General features: G+C 41.2%; 2 protein-coding genes across 10 annotated transcripts in view; one reads left to right on the forward strand and one right to left on the reverse strand.

Moving 5' to 3' along the window:
• LOC115202050 (storkhead-box protein 2-like) overlaps positions 1-10,371 on the forward strand; it is a 316,252-nt gene extending 305,881 nt beyond the window's left edge. The window contains exons 1-9 of one of the 6 annotated variants that reach the window (XR_003879892.1): positions 59-306; positions 840-1,055; positions 1,285-1,379; positions 1,528-1,671; positions 3,597-3,673; positions 5,190-5,298; positions 9,399-9,495; positions 9,689-9,727; positions 9,930-10,371. The gene's annotated coding sequence lies outside the window, so the exon portion shown is untranslated. Of the gene's footprint in view, positions 1-58; positions 307-839; positions 1,056-1,250; positions 1,438-1,527; positions 1,672-3,596; positions 4,114-5,189; positions 5,299-9,398; positions 9,496-9,688; positions 9,728-9,929 lie in introns of those variants that run through there. The other 5 variants (XR_003879889.1, XR_003879887.1, XR_003879888.1 and 2 more) reach the window with 5 other exon arrangements.
• A 3,078-nt stretch (positions 10,372-13,449) lies between these two features.
• LOC115202052 (long-chain-fatty-acid--CoA ligase 1) overlaps positions 13,450-22,497 on the reverse strand; it is a 54,208-nt gene continuing 45,160 nt past the window's right edge. For all 4 annotated transcript variants that reach the window (XM_029765908.1, XM_029765907.1, XM_029765909.1 and 1 more), the window contains exons 17-21: positions 18,559-18,675; positions 17,650-17,793; positions 17,317-17,418; positions 15,690-15,761; positions 13,450-15,458 (exon numbers count right to left, since the gene is read on the reverse strand). In XM_029765908.1, coding sequence (XP_029621768.1) covers positions 15,318-15,458; positions 15,690-15,761; positions 17,317-17,418; positions 17,650-17,793; positions 18,559-18,675 — 576 coding nt within the window. In that variant the 3' untranslated portion in view covers positions 13,450-15,317. The remainder of the gene's footprint in view (positions 15,459-15,689; positions 15,762-17,316; positions 17,419-17,649; positions 17,794-18,558; positions 18,676-22,497) is intronic.

The following is a 22,497-nucleotide window of genomic DNA, read 5'->3' on the forward strand; positions in this document are numbered from 1 at the left end:
GAGTAAACAACATTAGATTACGTCATCATCAAAACCAACGCAAGGGGGCGTTCGGTTTACACGTCCACACCACTCATATGATCCCATCTAAAAAAATCATATTAATAATACACGTGTACATGTAACTTGTGGCTCCACATTGGTGGGCTATATGCATTTGTAATATGTAATAGCCATATTGCACGAATTCAGCTTATGAGACAAAAGTACAATGTGCTCAACTATTTGGATAGTAAGGCACACTTCTAGCGCACTGGAAGTACGTCACTTTTCGCAGCAAAACAACGTTTTCCAACACGGGTTCCTGTAAGTAGATAGAGTCACTTTCTGCTGTAAATCGAATTCTGTAACGTTAGCCTAGCTTAGCAAACGTTAAGCAGGTTTTACATCTTATTATACATTTTAGTGGTACTAGCATTAACAACATTACTGGTACATATTACACTCAACTCTGACTAAATGTGTGTATGGCTAGTCTGATTTAATCAGGCTGTAATACACAATTAATTTGTACCAATTCCTACACAATTGAATGCTTGTAAACAAAATTATGAATGTAGCTAAAACAATCTTGTCATGTCCTTGCATCCAATGTGTCTGAATTTGAAAGTTGGCCCTAGCTAGCTACATTTCTCCAGCCACATCCCATCCATTCTCTGTTAGGCCTAATAATGATGGGGCTTCACAATCATATTCTTGTGAATGCAAAATCAGAGATGGATCCATAGGTCTATAGTAATGCCTTCAGTATTGATCATCGCTAAAGTTAGATATGGAAAAACACTGACACAACTACATTAAATTAATCAAATAAAAATGTTTTTTCTTCTTACATGCAGAAATGACTGGTGGCAGCCTGCATCACATAGAAGATGAACAAGGGTGATTGGGGAAACAGATTGAAGAAGGTGGAACAACTAGCTCAGTCCTTCCAGCAGTGTCCCTTGTCCTCTCGCTACAAACCAAGGCTGTCCCGGCTATGGCAGCCATCCTCCATATGGAAGCTCTTCCCTCGTCAATGTATGGCTATCAACTTTGCCCAGAGTTGCAGAGAGGTACGCACCAGCATGCCTGCAGTAACGTGATGCCAGATCCGTTTGTGCTGTCATGTTTGACATTGACCTAGGATTTGACAAGACGGCACAAACAGATCTGTATGTCTGGAGGACTTTGTGCCCTTTTGTGTGACGTGTGTGTTTCATTGCACTTCCATGTGTCATAATTAGAGAAAAAATGACATTTGTTTTCAGCTAACTGTAGTTTGGACTGCCCTCTAATTCAAAGGACGTACACGTGTTTGCACTTGAGAAGGAACAGGCCAAGGTGGGTCAGAGGATCTTCCTGGTCACCAGTTACAGTGAGCTATGGCACTACTACAGGTATGTGTAAGGTAACACCATTCACTTCAATACAACTTTATTTATACCTTCAGAGGCAGTTAAGAAATAAGAAAGTCCTATTTGTCATAACGGAAGATTGTTAACCAATGGTACTACTGCACCTTAACCCTTTCAATTTCAACTGTAGTCAGTACCTACAGGCAATCTCTGATGCATTGCTATGAGGTGATCCCAGAGGGGGCTGTTTGCAAGCTGTATTTTGACTTGGGAGTTCCACAGGCCCTCCAATAAGGGCTTTGATGGGAAGTGCATGGTAGACTCCCTCATCCAGGTACGCAAACATTGATTGCTTCCTTCCCTCTCAAGTGCAAAATATACCTGGGTCAAATATGTTGTTTATGCTGTTAGTTATGTCATTGTTATGACAATTGACTTTACACTGACATGACACACACTGTTTAGATCAGCCTGTTGGCTAGGTAAACTGGCTAAACAAATTCATGGTTTGTGGCGTGACAGTGTAAAGTCATTTGCCATAAGGTGAATCCAGCTGTCGAGACTGTTTGACATCTGTTAGGTAATTGTTATGACAGTAGCCCTTATGACAGGTGGTCCAAAAGTGATCCGTAGAAGGATGTTTTTTGCCGTACATTCTGAGGAATTAAATGTTAATGTAACCGCTCTGAAATTCATAGACAGCGCTATGGATGCAAAGATTGACTTGCAGAATTGTAATCATGTTTTGAGGCTATACAGTGTCGTTTACAACTACATTGTTTACAAACAATGGAGCAAAACTAGCTTATATTGTGGGTTCTGATGGGGTATGACAGTTAATGTGGAAATTTAGCAAGTTGAGATGACTAAACTGCTTTGACTAACACTAGATTGTATACTGTCATGGTCAAACATATTGATGCAGTTGTAGCTAAGATGGGGAGAAGTCTGTCTATAATAGAGCAATGCTCTGCCTTAACAACACTATCAACAAGGCAGGTCCTACAGGCCCTAGTTTTGTTTCACCTGGACTACTGTTCAGTCGTGTGGTCAGGTGCCACAAAAAAGGACTCAGGAAAATTGCAATTGGCTCAGAACAGGGCAGCACGGCTGGCTCTTAGATGTACACAGAGAGCTAATATTAATAATATGCATGTCAATCTTTCCTGGCTGAAAGTGGAGGAGATTGACTTCATCACTACTTTTATTTATGAGAGGTATTGACATGTTGAATGCACCGAGCTGTCTGTCTAAACTACTGGCACACAGCTCGGACACCCATGTATACCCCACAAGACCTGCCACCAGAGGTCTCTTCACAGTCCACAAGTCCAGAACAGACTATGGGAGGCGCACAGCACTACATAGAGCCATGACTACATGGAACTCTATTCCACATCAAGTAACTGATGCAAGCAGTAAAATTAGATTTAAAAAACAGATGAAAAAACACCTTATGGAACAGCGGGGACTGTGAAACAACACAAACATTGTCACTGACACATGCATACACACACACACACACACACGATAACATATGCATTATACATACACATGAATTTAGTACTGTAGATATGTGGTAGTGGTGGAGTAGGGGCCTGAGGGCACACAGTGTGTTGTGAATGTATTGTAATGTTTTAAAATTGTATAAACTGCCTTAATTTTGCTGGACCCCAGGAAGAGTAGCTGCTGCTTTGGCATTTTAGAGAATTTAGCAGTACGTCCAAACAACCGGCCTCACAACTGTATGGCGTCGTGTGGGCGAGCAGTTTGCCCCATTGTGGCGGTGGGCTTATGGTATGGTCAGGCATAAGCTATGGACAACGAACACAATTGCATTTTATCAATGATAATTTGAATGCGCAAAAATACAGTGATGAGATCCTGAGGCCCATTGTGAGGCCCATTTGATTTTTTTAAGGTATCTGTGACCAACAGATGCATATCTCTATTCCCAGTCATGTGAAATTCATAGATTACCGTAGGTCCTGATGATATTATTTCAATTGACTGATTTCCTCATATGAAATACTGTAACTCAGTAAAATCAATGAAATTGTTGCATGTTGCGTTTATATTTTTGTTCAGTATAGATATTAAACTCAACTTCACAATATTATTGCTTTTATTTTGGAGGTAGAAAATGCATTGTTTTCTAATCAATGTAGGCTCATGCTGATTTAAAAAAATATCTCATCAGTCAATCAAGTATGTATTTTGTCTTTTTTAAAATGGCAATTTATCCATTTGATTCTGCAGCCAGTGATGAGCGTGCATAGGAGGGGAAGTGAACTTGAGAATGACGTGGGCGGAGTCACAGAGGACAGTGGCAAAAGGTCTGTCTGTTGATGTTCTAAAACAAATTTCAGTAACACTTTATCTTATCATTCCAAAAGATTTAACGCAATTAGTAACTAAGAAACAAATTGATAGATACATTCAATACAACAACACAATACTAAAGAGTTCAGAGACACAAAAATAATAGGTGTCTTTTGGGGTTTAGAAAAGTCAGGTCCATAATTATTGGCACCGTTGATAAAGATCAGCAAAAAAGACTATAAAATAAATAATACAAATACTGAGATATATTGCATGTTCCAAAAAATGGGGAAATTATATTTTATACTAATACAATTGCTCAGTGAAAGAGCTTTTGTTTAACAAGTAATACAAAAAATCTCAAATATAGGGGTCAAAATAATTGCCATCCCTCTTTTCAATACACTAGCACCTTCCCCTTGTGAGGATAGCGACACTGAGCCTCATTCTGAAATGTTTAATAAGATTGGATTGAAGAGGGCAGTCGATAAGAGCAGACAAAGGATATCAAGGATCTTGAAAGATTCTTTATGGAGGAATGGTCTAAGATCCCTCCCAACATGTTCTCCAATCTCATTAAACACTCTCAAAAGGCTCATTGTTGTTATCCTCACAACGGGATGGTGCTAGAGTATTGAAAACAGTTGTGGCAATAATTTTGACCCCTATCTTTTTTATTAAACAAAGTCTCTTTCTCTGTGCAGTTGTATTAGTATAAAATAATTTCCAAAAAATATAGCTCAGTATATGTATTATTTATTTTATAGTCTTTTTATGGTCATCTTTATCAAGGGTACCAATAATTATGGACCTGACTGTAAATCACCACAGAAAGAACGGGTGTTGTCCACTTCTTTGTGGGGAGAACACTGGTAGCCTCCCAAAGAGTCTTAAATTGAAGGATGACAAACAAAACAATATCTTTCATAGAAGACAGAAAGGCTATTCAGTTCAATAACACCTGTGTTTTTCAGTCAAAACCAGTATTAGCCAGCAGTTTAACATTGGCAGAGAAATCTCCAGACCTGGGTCAAATACATATGTCATATTCCCTAAAATGCTTGAGGTGAGCTTGACGTAGCCTGCATGGCGCAATGGAATAGTCCCAAAAGTGCAAACTCAAAGTTGTGTTCATTCGTGTGTGTACAGTACCAGTCAAAAGTTTGGACACACCTACTCATTCCAGGGTTTTTCTTTATTTTGACTATTTTCTAGAATAATAGTGAAGACATCAAAACTATGAAATAACACATATGGAATCATGTAGTAGCCAAAAAAGTGTTAAACAAATCAAAATATATTTTATATTCTTCAAAGTAGCCCCTTTGCCTTGATGACAGCAAAGGATGGCATCCAAGGATGTAAGTTTACAGCAGCTGTTAGATAAATACTGTATATGTATTATTTTAGATGCACTGTATGTAATAAAACAATCAAACTGCTGCTGCTTTACAAAGTTCTGTAGTGTATCAAATGAACCAAGTTGAAGTGTTGAAATAATATAAAAGTTTCCAATATTTTCCCCAACAGGCATACAACAGTGGAACTACTTTGTCTCAGAGCAGTCACTTGTCTACGGCATCCTAAAGTAGAGCTGGTGTCAGAATGTGGACCGGTTCCACAAAACCAACAACATCATGTGAGTGTCTAGTTTGGAATTGAGGGGATCTATCTGTCTCAGTAGTCCAAAGTGTCATCCTTCCTTCCTCTCTTTTTATCCTTGCTGTATTAAGCATTGATCTAAAAGGACTGGACGGGTGAAAGCACATGGCCCTATAGGTGGCCACCATGTTCTTTTTCCACCTGTCCTGTTCTTTCAGATCAGTGAAGTTAAAAGAGAGGAACCCATTTTAAATGCATCCTGATAAAGCCCTTTGTGAGTGAATCCAGAGAGGAAGAGGCGAAGCGAGATATCTGTCCGTGCGAAAATATAGAGTTAAGCAGTGGGAATTTTTTTGTATAGAGGTCAATGGAATAGTGTTGAGTTTGGTCAACATAAAATGTAATTGCTAATTTACTACTTGAGGCTTATTTGATCGAATAGAAGTTTCGTAATGTTTAGGTTGTTACAAATGTACTGATATACAGAGCATTCGGAAGTATTCAGATCCCTTTCCTTTTTCCACATTTTGTTACATTACAGCCGTATTCTAAAATGGATTAGATTACAATGTTGTTCGTCAATTTACACATAATACCCCATTATGACAAAGCGAAAACAGGTTTTAGACATTTTAGCAAATTTATTACAAATTACAAACAGAAATACCTTATTTACATAGGTATTCAAACCCTTTGCTATGAGACTCAAAATTGAACTCTGGTGCATCCTGTTTCCATTGAGATGTTTCTACAAATTAATTGGAGTCCACCTGTGATTTGGAAAGGCACACACCTGTCTATTGTGATAGACAAAATATTTACCTGGTTTATTTGAAAATGATGGTTAACAATTGATATTTATCTAATAGTAAGACATTTCTGTCCTGCTAGTGTCTGTGTTTTTATGGTATCCAATCTAGTTCCCTGCAGCTAATCTGGGCGTATGATCACTGGAGATGGCTTGAGCTGACAAATGGGTTAAAGACTGCATTACAGAGACAAGAATGGGTTTTACTAGAGATAGCTGAGGAGTAGAACAATTCCTCATTGTCTCAAAATCGTCCTTGCATCTGGGAAACTAAGTCAGGGTGGGGTTAAGACAACAACCCACGTGCAGATAACAACAGGATGAAGCCAGAGTGGCCTAAGATGCTCCTTGGTCTGCATAAGGGGGGTTGAACCAATCATGACTGAGCATTGTTAGTGTCAGCTATATATAGTGCTCTGCATTTGTGTAAAGGTTAGGTTACTCGGTCCAACACTCAAGTGTGGGGGGGTCGACCAGCCTCATTATTGCAATAATTAATCTATATTAAATAATGATGATTGTTTGAAGAAATGACCAAATCTCTCTCAGTACTGAATTTCCACGACATATATAATTTGACAGTGCATGTCAGAGCAAAAATCAAGCCATGAGGTCTAAGGAATTGTCCGTGAAGCTCCGAGACAGGATTGTGTCGAGGCACAGATCTGGGGAAAGGGACCAAAACATTTCTGCAGCATTGAAGGTCCCCAAGAACACAGTGGCCTCCATAATTTTTAAATTGGAAGAAGTTAGAAACCACAAAGACTCTTCCTAGAGCTGGCCGCCCCACCAACCTGTGCAATCGGGGGAGAAGGACACCAAGAACCCGATGGTCACTCTGACAGAGCTCCAGAGTTCCTCTGTGGAGATGGGAGAACCTTGCAGAAGGATAAGCATCTCTGCAGCACTCCACCAATCATGGTAAAGTGACCAGATGGAAGCCACTCTTCAGTAAAAGGTACATGACAGCCCGCTTGGAGTTTGCCAAAAGGCACCTAAAGGACTCTCAGACCATGAGAAACAAGATTCTCTGGTCTGATGAAATCAAGATTGAGCTCTGTGGCCTGAATGCCAAGTGTCACGTCTGGAAAAAACCTGGCAAATCAAACCAAATATTATTAGTTACATGCGCCGAATACAACAGGTGTAGGTAGACCTTACAGTGAAATGCTTACTTACAAGCCACTAAACAACAATTCAGTTAAAAAAATTACGAATAAGAAATAAAAGGAACAAGTAATTAAAGAGCAGCAGTAAAATAACAATAGCGAAACTATATACAGGGGGTACCAGTACAGAGTCAATTTGCGTGGGCACCGGTTATTCGAGGAAATTTAGGTAATATGTACATGTAGGTAGAGTTATTAAAGTGACTATGCATAGATAATAACAGAGTAGCAGCGGCGTAAAAGAGGGGGTGGGCAATGCAAATAGTCTGGGTAGCCATTTGATTAGATGTTCAGGAGTCTTATGGCTTGGGGGTAGAAGCTGTTTAGAAGCTTCTTGGACCGAGACTTGGTGCTCCGGTACCGCTTGCCGTGTGATAGCAGAGAGAACAGTCTATGACTAGAGTGGCTGGAGTCTTCAACAATTTTTAGGGCCTTCCTCTGACACCACCTGGGATAGAGGTCCTGGACTGGGCCGTACACTACCCTCTGTAGTACCTTGCGGTCGGAGGCCGAGCAGTTGCCATACCAGGCAGTGATGCAACCAGTCAAGATGCTCTCGATGGTACAGCTGTAGAACCTTTTGAGGATCTGAGGACCCATGCCAAATCTTTTCAGTCTCCTGAGGGGGAATAGGTTTTGTTGTGCCCTCTTCACAAGAGGTGTACTTGGACCATGTTAGTTTGTTGGTGATGTGGACACCAAGGAACTTGAATCTCTCAACCTGCTCCACTACAGCCCTGTCGATGAGAATGGGGGAGTGCTCGGTCCTCCTTTTCCTGTAGTCCACAGTCATCTGTGAAACGTGGTGGTGGCAGCATCTTGCTGTGGGGATGTTTTTCAGCGGAAGGGACTGGGAGACTAGTCAGGATCAAGGAAAAGATGAACGGAGCAAAGTACAGAGAGATCCTTGATGAAAACCTGCTCCAGAGCACTCTGGACCTCAGACTGGGGAGAAGGTTCACCTTCCAACAGGACCATGACCATAAGCACACAGCCAACATAACGCAGGAGTGGCTTCAGGACAAGTCTGAATGTCCTTGAGTGGCCCAGCCAGAGCCCGGACTTGAACCCGATCGAACATCTGGAGAGAACTGAAAATAGCTGTGCAGCGACGCTCCCCATCCAACTTGACAGAGCTTGAGAGGATCTGCAGAGAAGAATGGGAGAAATTCCCCAAGTAAAGGTGTGCCAAGTTTGTAGCATTATTATCCAAGAAAGCTCAAGGCTGTAATCGCTGCCAAAGGTGCTTCAACAAAGTACTGAGTAAAGGGTCTGAATACTTATGTAAATGTGATATTTTATTTTTTTATTCATTTTTGCTCGGTCATTATGGGGTATTATGTGTAGATTGATGAGAAAAAACAATTTAATCCATTTAGAATAAGGCTGTAACGTAACAAAAACGTTAGCTAACAGTAAACTTTAACTTGACATTAGGTTAATGCTGTTTTACTACGCGATACATTTTAAAAAACAGCCGCGTTCGACACGATTACCTAGACATACTGACCAGCTCCAATAGATAGATGAGCGCTATATGGCAGACCAATCCAAACTCATCTCTCGGCATGTCCAGCCCACTCATTATCTCAGCCAATCATGGCTAGCGGAAAGGTTGCTGACTTTTTTTGTGGCTAAACCAACTAGGCTCATAATTTAACAATTTTATTCGTATTTACAGATGGCATAAAAGTTTGATATTAGGCACATGAAAGTTCACATGTTCGAGAAGGCATTTCTGCCCAAAAAAACATTTTGATAAAAAAAATATTTTTTACGTTCAAACAGCCCTCCTGTGAAGTTGTGACTTGCGACATACGCCTAGTTTCCTGAATTGGGTCACAAAGGTGGAAAAAGTCAATGAGTGAATACTTTCCAAATGACAATGCCCCCATTGTTAGAGCACTTAATCCCGTCTCTTGTCAGTATATTGATACGCTTTGGTGAATTTCAAATGTTTTCTTGATTCCTCCTTTCCTTGATTCCTCAACCTCCTTCTCAAAATGCATCTGAGGAGAAGATCCTTGGTTCCTCCCCTAGGACCTTCTCCAATGTGTTGTGAGGAGGAGGCAAGAGAACATAAGGAATTTAGGGTAGACTTTTGAGATTAACACCCTGCTTTTGTCCACCTGCCTTTTCTGGCCTTTCTTCCCCCCACAGGATTCTGGTGGATCTTAGAGGCCTGGTACCAGAAGTGTCCCGACCCTGTTTGCAAGAGCTTCAGATCTTCCAGTACACGCTGGTTAACACTAAAATGGTATTGACTTTGATTAAATAGAATAGATAGTATATACTAATAATAGTATTGACACAAGTCATCTTATAACCACAATCGAGAGCCTGTGTTTTAGGCGATTGTTATACCAGTACGTCATTAATTGAAATGACTTTGGAACAGCAGGAAGTCTTACAGATTGTGCCTTTTTAAACCAATAATTTCCCCCTTCCAGGTTACCCATTGCCCCAGGACATCTGCGTCAGCTACAATGGTGAGTTCTGTACCGGTTCCCCTCACTGCTACAAAAGTCACACTTGTTGCCATTTTAATAGAAAATTACATCTACAGTACCCGACTCTATGGTGTACCTGACTTTCTCTGGCTACATGAATGGGTAACTCCAAAAAAGAATCCCACAGTAACAGAAAAATTGTAGAAGTTAATAAGTTGTGAGTTTGTCTATTTGGCGGCAGGATGAGGAGGACCAGGCGTATCTGATGGACGACATGGGGAACATTGAGCTCAGCTAGACACCCCCAGCGGAGAAGTACCAGGGGGGCTCGGCAGCAACACTTCCCCAGGGAGATGAGGCAGATGACCAGGCCTACCTGGAGGCCCTGGAGGATGTCGAGAGAAGCACAGGCAATTTGGCAGAGGATGATGTCCCAGATGAGCTTCTGCTCCAAACCATGACTGAGTTTGAGTCCCTCAAAGATTTGTGCTTGTCGGGCCACTAAGTGCATTTTCCTTCAGTTCTGTTCATGGAGACAAAGGGTGAGCAGGCTTTTGCTCCAGCTCAGAAGGAACCCACCCCATTCAACTACTATGTACATATTAACTAAATTACCTTGACTAACCGGTGCCCCCACACATTTACTCTGTACAGGTACCCCCTGTATATAGCCTCGCTTGTTATTTTACTGCTGCTTTTTAAATATTTGTTACTTTTATTTTTCTATTTTTTACTTAACACTTGTTTTTTTCTTAACTTCTTAAAGCATTGTTAGTTAAGGGCTTGTAAGTAAGCGTTTCACTGTAAGGTCTACACTTGTTGTATTCGGCGCATGTGACAAATAAGATTTGATTTGATTCAAGGGCTTGATGCTTAGTTGAATTAAGTGTGTTGAGGTGCTGGGCTGGAACAAAAGCCTGCCAGCCTGTGAATCTCCAAGAGCAGAATGGAAGAAGACTGCATTAGAGGGAGGTTATACTTGTCCAACAGTTCATTTCTAATTTGTAATACAGTAATTCAGTACAATCCTCAATTTCAATTATTGGCTGTTAATGCACTTTATAAACAGAGGTTTTTCCCAATGACCTAGGCCTATTCAATGCAAGGTGCGTTATAGCAGGGGTCTCCAACAGGTTGATTGTAAGCTACCAATAGCTCGCAGCCCACCTATGAGTAGCTCGCCAAACAATTCTGAAAGTACATGCAATTTTTTTCACGTGTTCCTCGCAAACTGTCAAACAAATCTCACAAGTATCAGACACCACAAGCTCCCAGCTACTATCTAGTCAATGCAACATTGACAGTATCCCACCCCTGGTCAGCCACTATTGGCTTGAAAACCCAAACCTAACAATATCTGCCAAATTAATTTCCAGGAATATTGCTAGTCTGTCTGCGTCGTGCGTTTGTCTATCACTCCGTGTGTAGCCAGATATAACTGTCTTGTGGGTTGACAGAAATACTTTCCCCAAACCTTCTCAATTATCATAAGTATATCATTTGTATCTATTATTTGCAAACTTTGCCATGAAATGAGCAGCCGCAGTACAGAACCGACACATTAGACGGCACATTCCTCACTCTTTAGATGCACAATTAAAAGGCCAGATGCGCAATTAAAGGGTAAATATTTTTTGTTTTCTTCCAGATTTAAGCATTGACATACTCAGAACATCCAATTTTGTTGTTTCTTTATGAACAATTGTTATTGAGAGTGAAAACAAAAAATCTATACATTTGAAAAAGTAGCTCTCATGGTAGAAAAGGTTGTGGAGACCCCTGCGTTACAGCATGGCGCACTATAACATACTTTTAAAGGTAATTTACGGTTAAGCTGACAATCTCCACAAACGTCTGTGAAAAAGAGCATTGTCGGCTGTGTAGGGCGCTTCACAATAAAGCACCTTGCATTGAATGCCGGCCCTACTGGTTGTTCTGATAGCGTGCAATTGTAGATAGCTTGGTAGGATGTTTCTGATAACTGAACATTGATAAACTACCAACTCCTTACCTGTTTTCTGGTACTTGTTTGTTCTGGATTATTTTGACTGAATTTATAAACATATGACTGCAAACCATTTATCTGCAAATTGAGTCATCAAGCATGTGTCCACAGGCATGGAAGGAAGCTAAAGTAATTCCACTGCCTAAAAATAGTAAAGCACCCTAAGCTGGCTCTTACAGCTGTCCAATCAGTTTGCTGCCTGTTCTTAGTAAACTGATGGAGAGAATTGTGCTTGACCAAATACATTTTACATTTAATCATTTAGCAGACGCTCTTATCCAGAGTGACTTACAGTAGTGAGTGGATACATTTTCATTTGTACTGGTTCCCCGTGGAAATCGAACCCACAACCCTGGCATTGCAAGTGCCATGCTCTACCAACTGAGCCACACGATATCATTTTTCAAAGAAGTTAACTTCTGAATTTCAGATATAGGGCACTCAACTTGTACTGCACTTACTCAAATGAAAGATGATTGGTTAAAATAAATGGATAATAAGATAGTTGGAGCTGTATTGTTAGATTTCAGTTCAGCCTTACTTATTGATCATAAATTGTTATTGAAGAAACTCACTTGCTATGACTTTACGTCACCTGCGATCACATGGTTGGAGAGTTATTTATCCAATAGAACCCAGTGTTCAAGGCAGTTGCCTTGGTCTGTTATGCTTCTCTAGTTTTACAAATGATTTGCCACAGGTCTTACACGAAGCTAGAATGACTATGTACGTGGATGATTCCACACTTAACATGTCAGCACCCAAAGCCAGGGAGCTCACTGACATTCTAAATAAAGAGTTAGTATCAGAATGGGTAATAGACTGGTCTTAAATACATAAAACTAAAGCATTTTATTTGGTTCAGAACCTAAGACCTAAACCTCAACTGGAGTTGTGCATAAAGGGTGTGACCACTGAGCAAGTTGAGGAAGCGAACTCCTAGGTATGACAGGATGGTCAATTATCATGATCAAGTCATATTGACAAAGTTGTGAAGATGGGGAAGGGGTATGTCTGTTATAAAAATATGTTCTGAGTTTTTTTATACAAAAATCAACTGTACTGGTTGTTAAGGCTCTGGTCTTGTCCCACCTTGATTACTGTGCGTCCGGTAATGTGGTCAAGTACGGCAAAGAAAGACCTAGCAAAGCTGCAGTTGGCTCAACACAGAGCAGCACATAGAACTAACACGCCAGTCCATCCTGGTTGAGGGTTCATGATAGATTAACGGCTTCTCTTCTAGTTTTCATGAGAGATATTACTGCAATGAAAATTCCAGATTGTCTACATAATCAAATAACATTCAGCTCAGAGACCCATGCATATCCCACAAGACATGCCACCAGGGGTCTCTTCATAGTCCCCAAGTCCAAAACGAATTCACGGTAACGCATAGTATTATACAGAGCCATGATCGCATGGAACTCCAAACACTCAAGCAAACAGTAAATTTACCTTTAGGAAATGGATTAAACATCTCATGGAACGGTGGGGACTGTGAGGCGACAACATTTAGTTGTATATTGTATTTCTTATGTGTGACTGTCCTTGTCTATCAGTGTTACTTGTCATGTGTTTTGTGGACCCCAGGAAGAGTAGCTTTTGTAGAAGCATCTGCTAACAGGAATCTAAATAAAACCATGCATTTTATAAAATGAAGTTTAACGTTTTTGTGATGACTGAAATCAACAGTTTCATCGTATTGCGTACAACACAAAGAATGTCCGTATACAAAAGAAGAACAAGGAATCAGAGAGAGCAGGGACAAACAAGTGTTTATTTGGTACAGTCAAGTAAATGAAAAAGGTATGATTTTTACTCCTGTACAAAACACATCGAAACCGAAGTCGATTTAAGGAGAGCTCAAGTTCCTAGTCTTGGCCATCTGTGACGGCATCTCGATAACGTGATCCAAGCAGATAAACCCAATCAGGTACAGAACAATGTTAACAAACAGGTCAATGTGCATCATGAGCACTTAATTCATTGTTAAATAACCTGAATTCACAAAAAGGACCCTTTTTGTTAGATCGCAAAGGAGACCGAAATGTCTATAAATGTGGTTCCTTATATAGAGGTAAATGGTTGGTTAGGCCTAACACAATCACTATTTTTGTCCAAAAAAAGCAAGCTTGCAAGGGGCCAGTGAGCCATGGCTTGGTGCTGGTCTAAACCAGCTTAACCTGATCCTTCTCCAGGGTATCCTTCATTAGGCATCAAATGGGAGCAAACATCTTCAAATGGATGGGGAGTGTGCAGTCCAATTGGACAAAGATCAGTTTTACCACCTCCGTTTGAAAACATTTAAACGCATTGGATTTGTGTAAGCATGGGCTAGCCAGAGAGACCTTGCATTATGTCTTACACCCAATTATTCATTTTATGTGAATGAGTGCACATTTCAGGGAGAAAATCGGAATTGGGCAGCTGGCTCCTGATTGTTGCCTTCGGGAATACGACCCAGGTTCCAATTGGCCGACAGGACTATGTTTTCTGTGGATAGGACAGGTACCAGCGTGTGCATTTTGGCACATTGAGGCCACTGTAGTTAAGGACACTTACGGAATAAATGTTTGTGTAAGAGCAGAAACGTCGGTGGCACATTGCATGTGCAATACCAGAATGAAAAAACACACAACCTAGTCTTTTATCCCTGCTGTGTGGGAGGCTTGTTTCCTTTGCCAGGCTTTTGTACCATTAGCGGTTCAGAAGATCATAACACCTTTCTGAATGGACGTCTTCCTACTTGTCTTGTGTGTAAAATAGATCTGCCCCTGTTCAGAAAGGTTTAGACTAGGCCTTCTGACAGTACAACGTGGAAAACAATGGAATGCAGAGAAAATAAAGAAAACATGGCACTTCTACTGTATCAACCATAACCCATTCATGTCCTCGTGATTTTTTCCTTCTACAGACACTACTTACAGTAACATTCAATGATATTAAATATCAAATTAAATTAAAAGAGACAAACATTAAATAGACTGCTAGAAATAGCTACTGTATCTCAAGTTGAACAAGGCAGTAGGGTGATACTGAAACATCTGCATGGGTGTGGTCTTAACATAACAAAAATATAAACTAAAGTTTGTCAGAACTTAGAGATGATTAGTAAAAATGAGTTAATTGAAACTGCCACAATTGAGGGATTACCGACCGTGAGATGGTCGAAAAACTCCAAACAGACGACTCGATCGGCACTTGAAATGGCTGACACATGGACAGTAAGGCATGAATCTCTTCCCCCTTTCACTCCGGCCTAGATATAAACAAATGTAGATAAACAACCTGTGCACTGCAATTTACTTCTGAAAGTGATTGTGCTGTCATGATCACGTTTGCCGTAAACGTCTGGGAAAATCGCCTTTAAAAGTCTAATCGCAGTGCATGGGTCTACCTGCATTTGTATAAATCCCGGTCTAGGCCTCTAACATAACCGTCTCCCTCCCTCTCTCACCATCTCTTCTACAGCACAAGGGGACCAAAGACACTTTGTCACAGTAGACAAGGGAGGGCACAACCATTGTCAATCACCACATCCGAGGAGCATTACATTCAAGTGGAGAGGGCTATGGTTTCCAGATGATCGTCACCCTCTGCTTCCCTTTCCCCTCTACCGGGGGTTCACATCTTGATCGTCGCATAGAGCAGGTCAATCTGCTCTTGGAAGTGATTGCGGAGGTCGGTCCTCTTGGCTTTGAGCGTGGGCGTCAGGAGGCCGTTCTGGACGGAGAACATCTCTGTGTGCAGCGAGATCTCTCTCACCTGCACGGGACAGAGAGCATGTTATTCATTATTCCACTTATTATGCATTTAGCTTTTAACAAGCCGAGTCCCATTGAGATGCAAATGTAGTTTTGTTTTTTTATCCAAGAGTACTCTGGGCTAGAGGCAGCATTATAATCATGCACATTTTGGCACCAACATCGCTTGTGAGTGTTATCTTGTCTAAATGGTGCCTAAGGAGTGTGTGGAGCATTAGGAAGGATGCCTTACCTGCTCAAAAGACTTCAGCCCCCCTTCTTTCCCCAGCCTCAGAATGTCCTCCAGAATGGCATTTTTCAACTCCTGGAAAGACAGGCACTTTAGACAAGGCAGTGCAGACAATTCATGTTAATCGCTGTACTTAAAAGGGATAGTTTTAGTGAACTATCTTGCAGTATTTTGTTCATTAGTCTATTAATACAATCCCCCCCAAAAATGTGCATGTCAGCAGTCACATTTTCAGTACAAACAAAAACTGTGATGAGTGTTTGAGATGAGATTGGCCTTGTTCTGATATCCACGCTAGCATGCCCAATACATTGCTTTATTCTAAGGCTTTACACTCCAAATCAAGTTGTATTTGTCACATGCGCAGAATATAACAGGTGTAGACCATACCGTGGAACGCTTACTTGCAAGCCCTTAACCAACAATGCAGTTCAAGAAATAGAGTTAAGAAAATATTTACTACATAAACTAAAGAAATAAAATAAAAAGTAACAATAAAGAGTATACTGTATACAGGGGTTACCGGTACCGAGTCAATGTGCAGGGATACAGGTTAGTCAAGGTCATTTGTACATGTAGGTTGGGGTAAAGTGATTATGCATAGATAATAAACAGCGAGTAGCAGCGGTGTAAAGGGGGGGGGTCAATGTAAATAGTCCGGGTGGCCATTTGATGAATTGTTTAGCAGTCTTATGGCTTGGGGGTAGAAGCTGTTAAGGAGTCTCTTGGACCTAGACTTGGCGCTCCGGTATCGCTTGCCGTGTGGTAGCAGAGAGAACAGTATGACTTGGGTGATTGGAGTCTGACAATTTGTTGGGCCTCCCTCTGACACCGCCTAGTATATAGGTCCTGGATGGCAGGAAGCTTGGCCCCAGTGATGTACTGGGCCGTACGCACTACACTCTGTAGCGCCTTACGGTCGGATGCCGAACAGTTGCCATACCAGGCAGTGATGCAATCGGTCAGGATGTTCTCGATGGGGCAGCTGTAGAACTTTCAGGATCTGGGGACCCATGCTAAATCTTTTCAGTCTCCTGAGGGGGAAAAGGTGTTGTCGTGCCCTCTTCACGACTGTCTTGGTGTGTTTGGTCCATGAGTTACTGTAGAGGCTCTTCAAGCTTCAGTGACATTTTTCTGAGGACAACACTTGAAGTTTAAAACTTCTTGGGATAGGGGGCAGTATTTTGACATCCGGATGAAAAGCTTGCCCAAAGTAAACTGCCTGTTACTCAGGTCCAGAAGCTAGCATATGCATATAATTTTTATATCGCCATTTCTGACTTGTGTCACACCAGCCTGGTTGAAATATATTTTTCATGCATTTGTATGCGGGGCGCTGTCCTCAGATAATCGCATGGTTTGCGTTCGCCGTAAAGCCTTTTTGAAATCTGACACAGTGGCTGGATTAACAAGAAGTTTAGATTTATTTTGTTGTATTACACTTGTGATTTTATGAAAGTTAATTTAATTAGAATTTGTCGCTCTGCAATTTCACCAGATGTTGTCGAGGTGTCCTGCTAAGCGGCACGCCTTTCCCAAACAGGTTTTAAGAGCATGGACTGTGGAAAATTAGCCACTGAATACACTGTTAGTTGATGGTAAATCTGCCATACCATTGAAGCTAGCTAACCTTGCTTGCGCACATCTCCAAATAAGAACCCTCGATGCCCTTCTTCTTTGCCCATCCTGGTAAGAAGTCTGGATCAGGCACCACAATGCCCACCAGGCATGCCTGTGCCAAACATGAATTGTAAAAAGGTAAATGTTTGAAAATGTCTTAAGCATTTATACTAATTTACAAATGTATCAACATTTACAAGCAGTGGCTTATACATGAAAGTCATAAGTGTAACCAAAACAAGTTTCAGTTAGATGGTGAATACAGCCACAACAAACATTACGCACATACACACCCAACCACAAACAAAGTGCTTCAATAGAAAGTATTTGGTTTGTCACACACCTGCAAGCTATCGCCATGGACAAAGATCTGGGCCACTGGGTCGCTCCGGATGTAGATGTTCTCGACCTTCTCCGGGGCAACGTACTCTCCTTGAGCCAGCTTGAAGATGTGCTTCTTCCTGTCCACGATCTTCAGAATGCCATTCTGAAAGTACAGTAAACAAACTTAACTCAGTAGTGATCAACTACATCAGATGATTTAGCCCCATTACTACTTTCCCACTCTTAGTCAGTCATAGATTGAGGCCCAATATCAGGGGTGGGCCAGTGTCTGCTGATCTACTCTTTTGCCTGCTACTTATATCATCATCATCATCATCATCATCATCATCATCATCATCAAAGCAGGGTCAGTCCTGATCGATCCCTGGATGAGATACCAGATGCTGCTGGCAGTGGTGTTGGAGCACTAAGGAGATCCAATGCCCCAGGGCAGTGAAGGGGACATTGCCCTGCATAGTGTGCCGTCTTTCGGATGGGACGATAAATAGGTGTCCTGACCCACTGGTCATTAAAAATCCCATTGGAATTACCGTAAGAGTACAGGTGTTAGCCCCGTTGTCAAGGCTAAATTCCCAACCTGGCCCCATTCCATCAGTCTCCTAATCATCCCCCTTATTCCCAATTGGCATATTTCACTCCTCACCTCTCCACTCCATGTGTGGTGAGCGTTCTGGCACAAAAATTGTCACTGTGCAAGCCCCACCAGAGGACAATTGCCATACGCTGCCTTATAGGCTAGCTCAGTGTTTCCCAATCTTGGTCGTGGGGACCCAAAGGGGTGCACATTTTTGTTTTTGCCCTAGCACTAACACACTTGATTCAACTAATCAAGTCACCATCAAGCCTAAAAAAAAATGACCAGAATTGGGAAACAGAGGTAGCTGAATGTAGAGTTGACAGTACTTACAGGCAGCCACTTCCCAATGTCTCCCGTGTGGAGCCAGCCATCCTGATCCAAGGCCTCCTTTGTCTTCTCTGGGTCATTCAGGTAGCCCTTGAATACATTTGGTCCTTTTACACACACCTGCAAAGAAGCAGAATTTTATACACAAATACAAACATGAGACCAGGCTACACACCCACCTCCTCAAAGGCTATTGATTAACCTCACTAGGGTAGGGGGCAGCATTTGGAATTTTGGATGAAAAGCATGCCCAAAGTAAACTGCCTGCTACTCAGGTCCAGAAGCTAGGATATGCATATAATTGGTAGTTTTGGATAGACAACACTAAAGTTTCCAAAACTGTTAAAATAATGTCTGAGTATAACAGAACTGATATGGCAGGTGAAGACCTGAGGAAAATCCATTCAGGAAGTGCTATTATTTTGAAATGCCCGTTTTTCCATTGAAAGCCTATCCACCATACAAAGACTTATAACGCAGTTCACGATCCCTATGGCTTCCACTACATGTGGCCAGTCTTTAGGCATCGTTTCAGGCTTTTATTCTTCTGAAAAATTAGGGAGAAACACCACTTTCAATGAGAGGACAGTGGAAATTTCCAGACATGAGTCCTGCGCGTGACCGTGCCTTTGTTTTTCCTTTACTATTGACGAAGCCATTGTCCGGTTGAAATATGATCGATTATTTATGACAAAAACAACCTGAGGATTGATTATAAACATCGTTTGACATGTTTCTACGAACTTATGGTACTTTTTAGATTTTTCGTCTGTCTGTTGTATGATTTGTTCCAATGGATTACAGAAAAAAAACACCAACAAAACTGAGGTTTTTGAATATAAAGAGGGACATTATCGAATAAAGCGAACATTTAGTGTGTAACATGGAGTCTTGGGAGTGCAATCATATGAAGATCAAAGTGATTAATTTTATCACTATATCTGACTTTTGTTACTCCTCTTCTTGGCTGCTAACTGTTTGTAATGATTTGTCTGCTGGGCGCTGTTCTCAGATAATCGTATGGTATGCTTTCGACGTAAAGCCTTTTTGAAATCTGACAGCGGTTGGATTAGCAAGAAGTTTCTTTAAGCTGGTGTATAACACTTGTATCTTTTATGTATGTTTATTATGAGAATTTGTTTTGTTTCACGCTCTGCAATTTCACCGGATGTTGTTTGAGACAGTGGATTCCTGAACAAAACGCGCTAACAAAAACAGAGGTTTTTGGATATAAAGAGGGACTTGATCGAACAAAACAAACATTTATTGGGTAACTGGGAGTTTTGTGAGTGTAACCATATGAAGATCATCAAAAGGTAAGTGATTAATTTTAAATAGCTATTTCTGACTTGTTACTCGTCTACTTGGCTGGTTACTGTTTGTAATGATTTGTCTGCTGGGCGCTCTTCTCAGATAAATCGCATGGTTTGCTTTCGCCGTAAAGTCTTTTTGAAATCTGACACCGTGGTTGGATAAACAAGAAGTTAATCTTTAAACCGATGTATAACACTTGTATGTTTCATTAATTTTTATAATGAGTATTTCTGTTTTTGAATTTGGCGCTCTGCAATGTCACTGGATGGTGGCGTCCCACACCCCCTAGAGAGGTTAAATTGTGAAGTATCAAAGCAAGCTCCCGAGTGGCGCAGTGGTCTAAGGCACTGCATCTCAGTCCTTGGTTTGATTCCAGGATGTATCACATCCGGCCGTGATTGGGAGTCCCTTAGGCCGACGCACAAATGGCCCAGCGTCATCCGGGTTTGGGTGGGGTAGGCCGTCATTGTAAATAAGAATGTTCTTAACTGACTTACCTAGTTAAATAAAGGTTAAAGAAAAAAAACATTTTTTCAACTGGGAAAACCCCCATCCCAATGAAGCAAGCTAGGGAAAAACCCCATCTCAGTATTGCAGTAGGTCCCAATACATGCGTTAAAGAGATCAATGGAAGGCAGACCAAGGACACTGCCATTGGAACTCATTCAAAAAACCTTATCTAACAATGTGGATATTTGATTATGATGAATGGTCATGATTAATGTGTTCAGGCACATAATGTGGTTACTAAAATCTGATTTGGCCGTTTTTCGTTGCATAATATTTAGAAGTTGTACAATAGGGTTTAGAAAACACACCACATGACCAAAGGTACAGTTGAAGTTGGAAGTTCACATACACCTTAACCAAATACATTTAAACTCAGTTTCACAATTCCTGACATTTAATCCTAGTAAAAATTCCATGTCGTCGATCAGTTAGGATCACCACTATTTTAAGAATGTGAAATGTCAGAATAATAGTAGAGAGAATGATTTACTCCAGCTTTTATTTCTTTCAATCACATTCCCATTGGGTCAGAAGTTTACATACACTCAATTAGTAATTGGTAGCATTGCCTTTAAATTGTTCAACTTGGGTCAAACATTTCAGGTAGCCTTCCACAAGCTTCCCACAATAAGTTGAATTTTGGCCCATTCCTCCTGACAGAGCTGGTGTAACTGAGTCAGGTTTGTTGGCCTCCTTGCTCGCACACGCTTTTCCAGTTCTGCCCACACATTTTCTATAGGATTGAGGTCAGGGCTTTGTGATGGCCACTCCAATACCTAGACTTTGTTGTCCTTAAGCCATTTTGCCACAACTTTGGAAGTATGCTTGGGGTCATTGTCCATTTGGAAGACCCATTTGCGACCAAGGTTTAACTTCCTGACTGATGTCATGAGATGTTGCTTCAATATAGCCACATACTTGTGCTTCCTCATCATGCCATCTATTTTGTGAAGTGCACCAGTCCCTCCTGCAGCAAAGCACCCCCACAACATGATGCTGCCAACCCTGTGCGTCACGGTTGGGATGGTGTTCTTTGGCTTGCAAGCCTCCCCCTTTTTCCTCCAAACATAACGATGGTCATTATGGCCAAACAGCTCTATTTTTGTTTCATCAAACAAGAGGACATTTCTCCAAAAAGTACACTCTTTGTCCCCATGTGCAGTTGCAAACCGTAGTCTGGCTTTTTTATAGCGGTTTTGGAGCAGTGGCTTCTTCCTTGGTGAGTGGCCTCTCAGGTTATGTTGATATAAGACTCGTTTTACTGTGGATATAGATGCTGGAGGAAACGGGTACAAAAGCATCTTCACAAGGTCCTTTGCTGTTGTTCTGGGATTGATTTGCACTTTTCGCACCAAAGCACCTTCATCTCTTAAGTCACAGAACGCGTCTCCTTCCTGAGTGGTATGTCGGTTGCGTGGTCCCATGGTGTTTATACTTACCTACTATTGTTTGTACAGATGATTGTGGTACCTTCAGGCGTTTGGACTTTTCTCCCAAGGATGAACCAGACTTGGAGGTCTACCATTTTATCCTGAAGTCTTGGCTGATTTCTTTTGATTTTCCCATGATGTCAAGCAAAGAGGCACTGAGTTTGAAGGTAGGCCTTGAAATACATCCACAGGTACACCAATTAGGCTAATTGACATCATTTGAGTTATCAGAAGCTTCTAAAGCCATGACATTTTCTGGAATTTTCCAAGCTGTTTAAAGGCACAGTCAACTTAGTGCATGTACATTTCTGACCCACTGGAATTGTGATAGATTATTTCACTTATAATTCACTGTCTGTAAACAATTGTTGGATTACTTGTGTCATGCACAAAGTAGATGTTAACAAAGTATAGTTTTGGCAAGTCAGTTAGGACAAGAAATGTATGGAGTGGTTGAAAAACAAGTTAATGACTCCAACCTAAGTGTATGTAAACTTCCGACTTCAAGTGTATATGGATACCTGTTCGTCAAACATCTCATTCCAAAATCATGGGCATTAATATGGAGTTGAGCCCCCTTTGATGCTATAACAGCCTTCACTCTTCTGGGAAGGCTTTCCACTAGATGTTGGAACATTGCTGCAGGGACTTGCTTCCATTCAGCCACATGAGCATTAGTGAGGTCAGG

The sequence above is a fragment of the Salmo trutta genome, chromosome 11 (genome assembly GCF_901001165.1).
Source record: "Salmo trutta chromosome 11, fSalTru1.1, whole genome shotgun sequence".
Lineage (NCBI taxonomy): Eukaryota > Metazoa > Chordata > Actinopteri > Salmoniformes > Salmonidae > Salmo > Salmo trutta.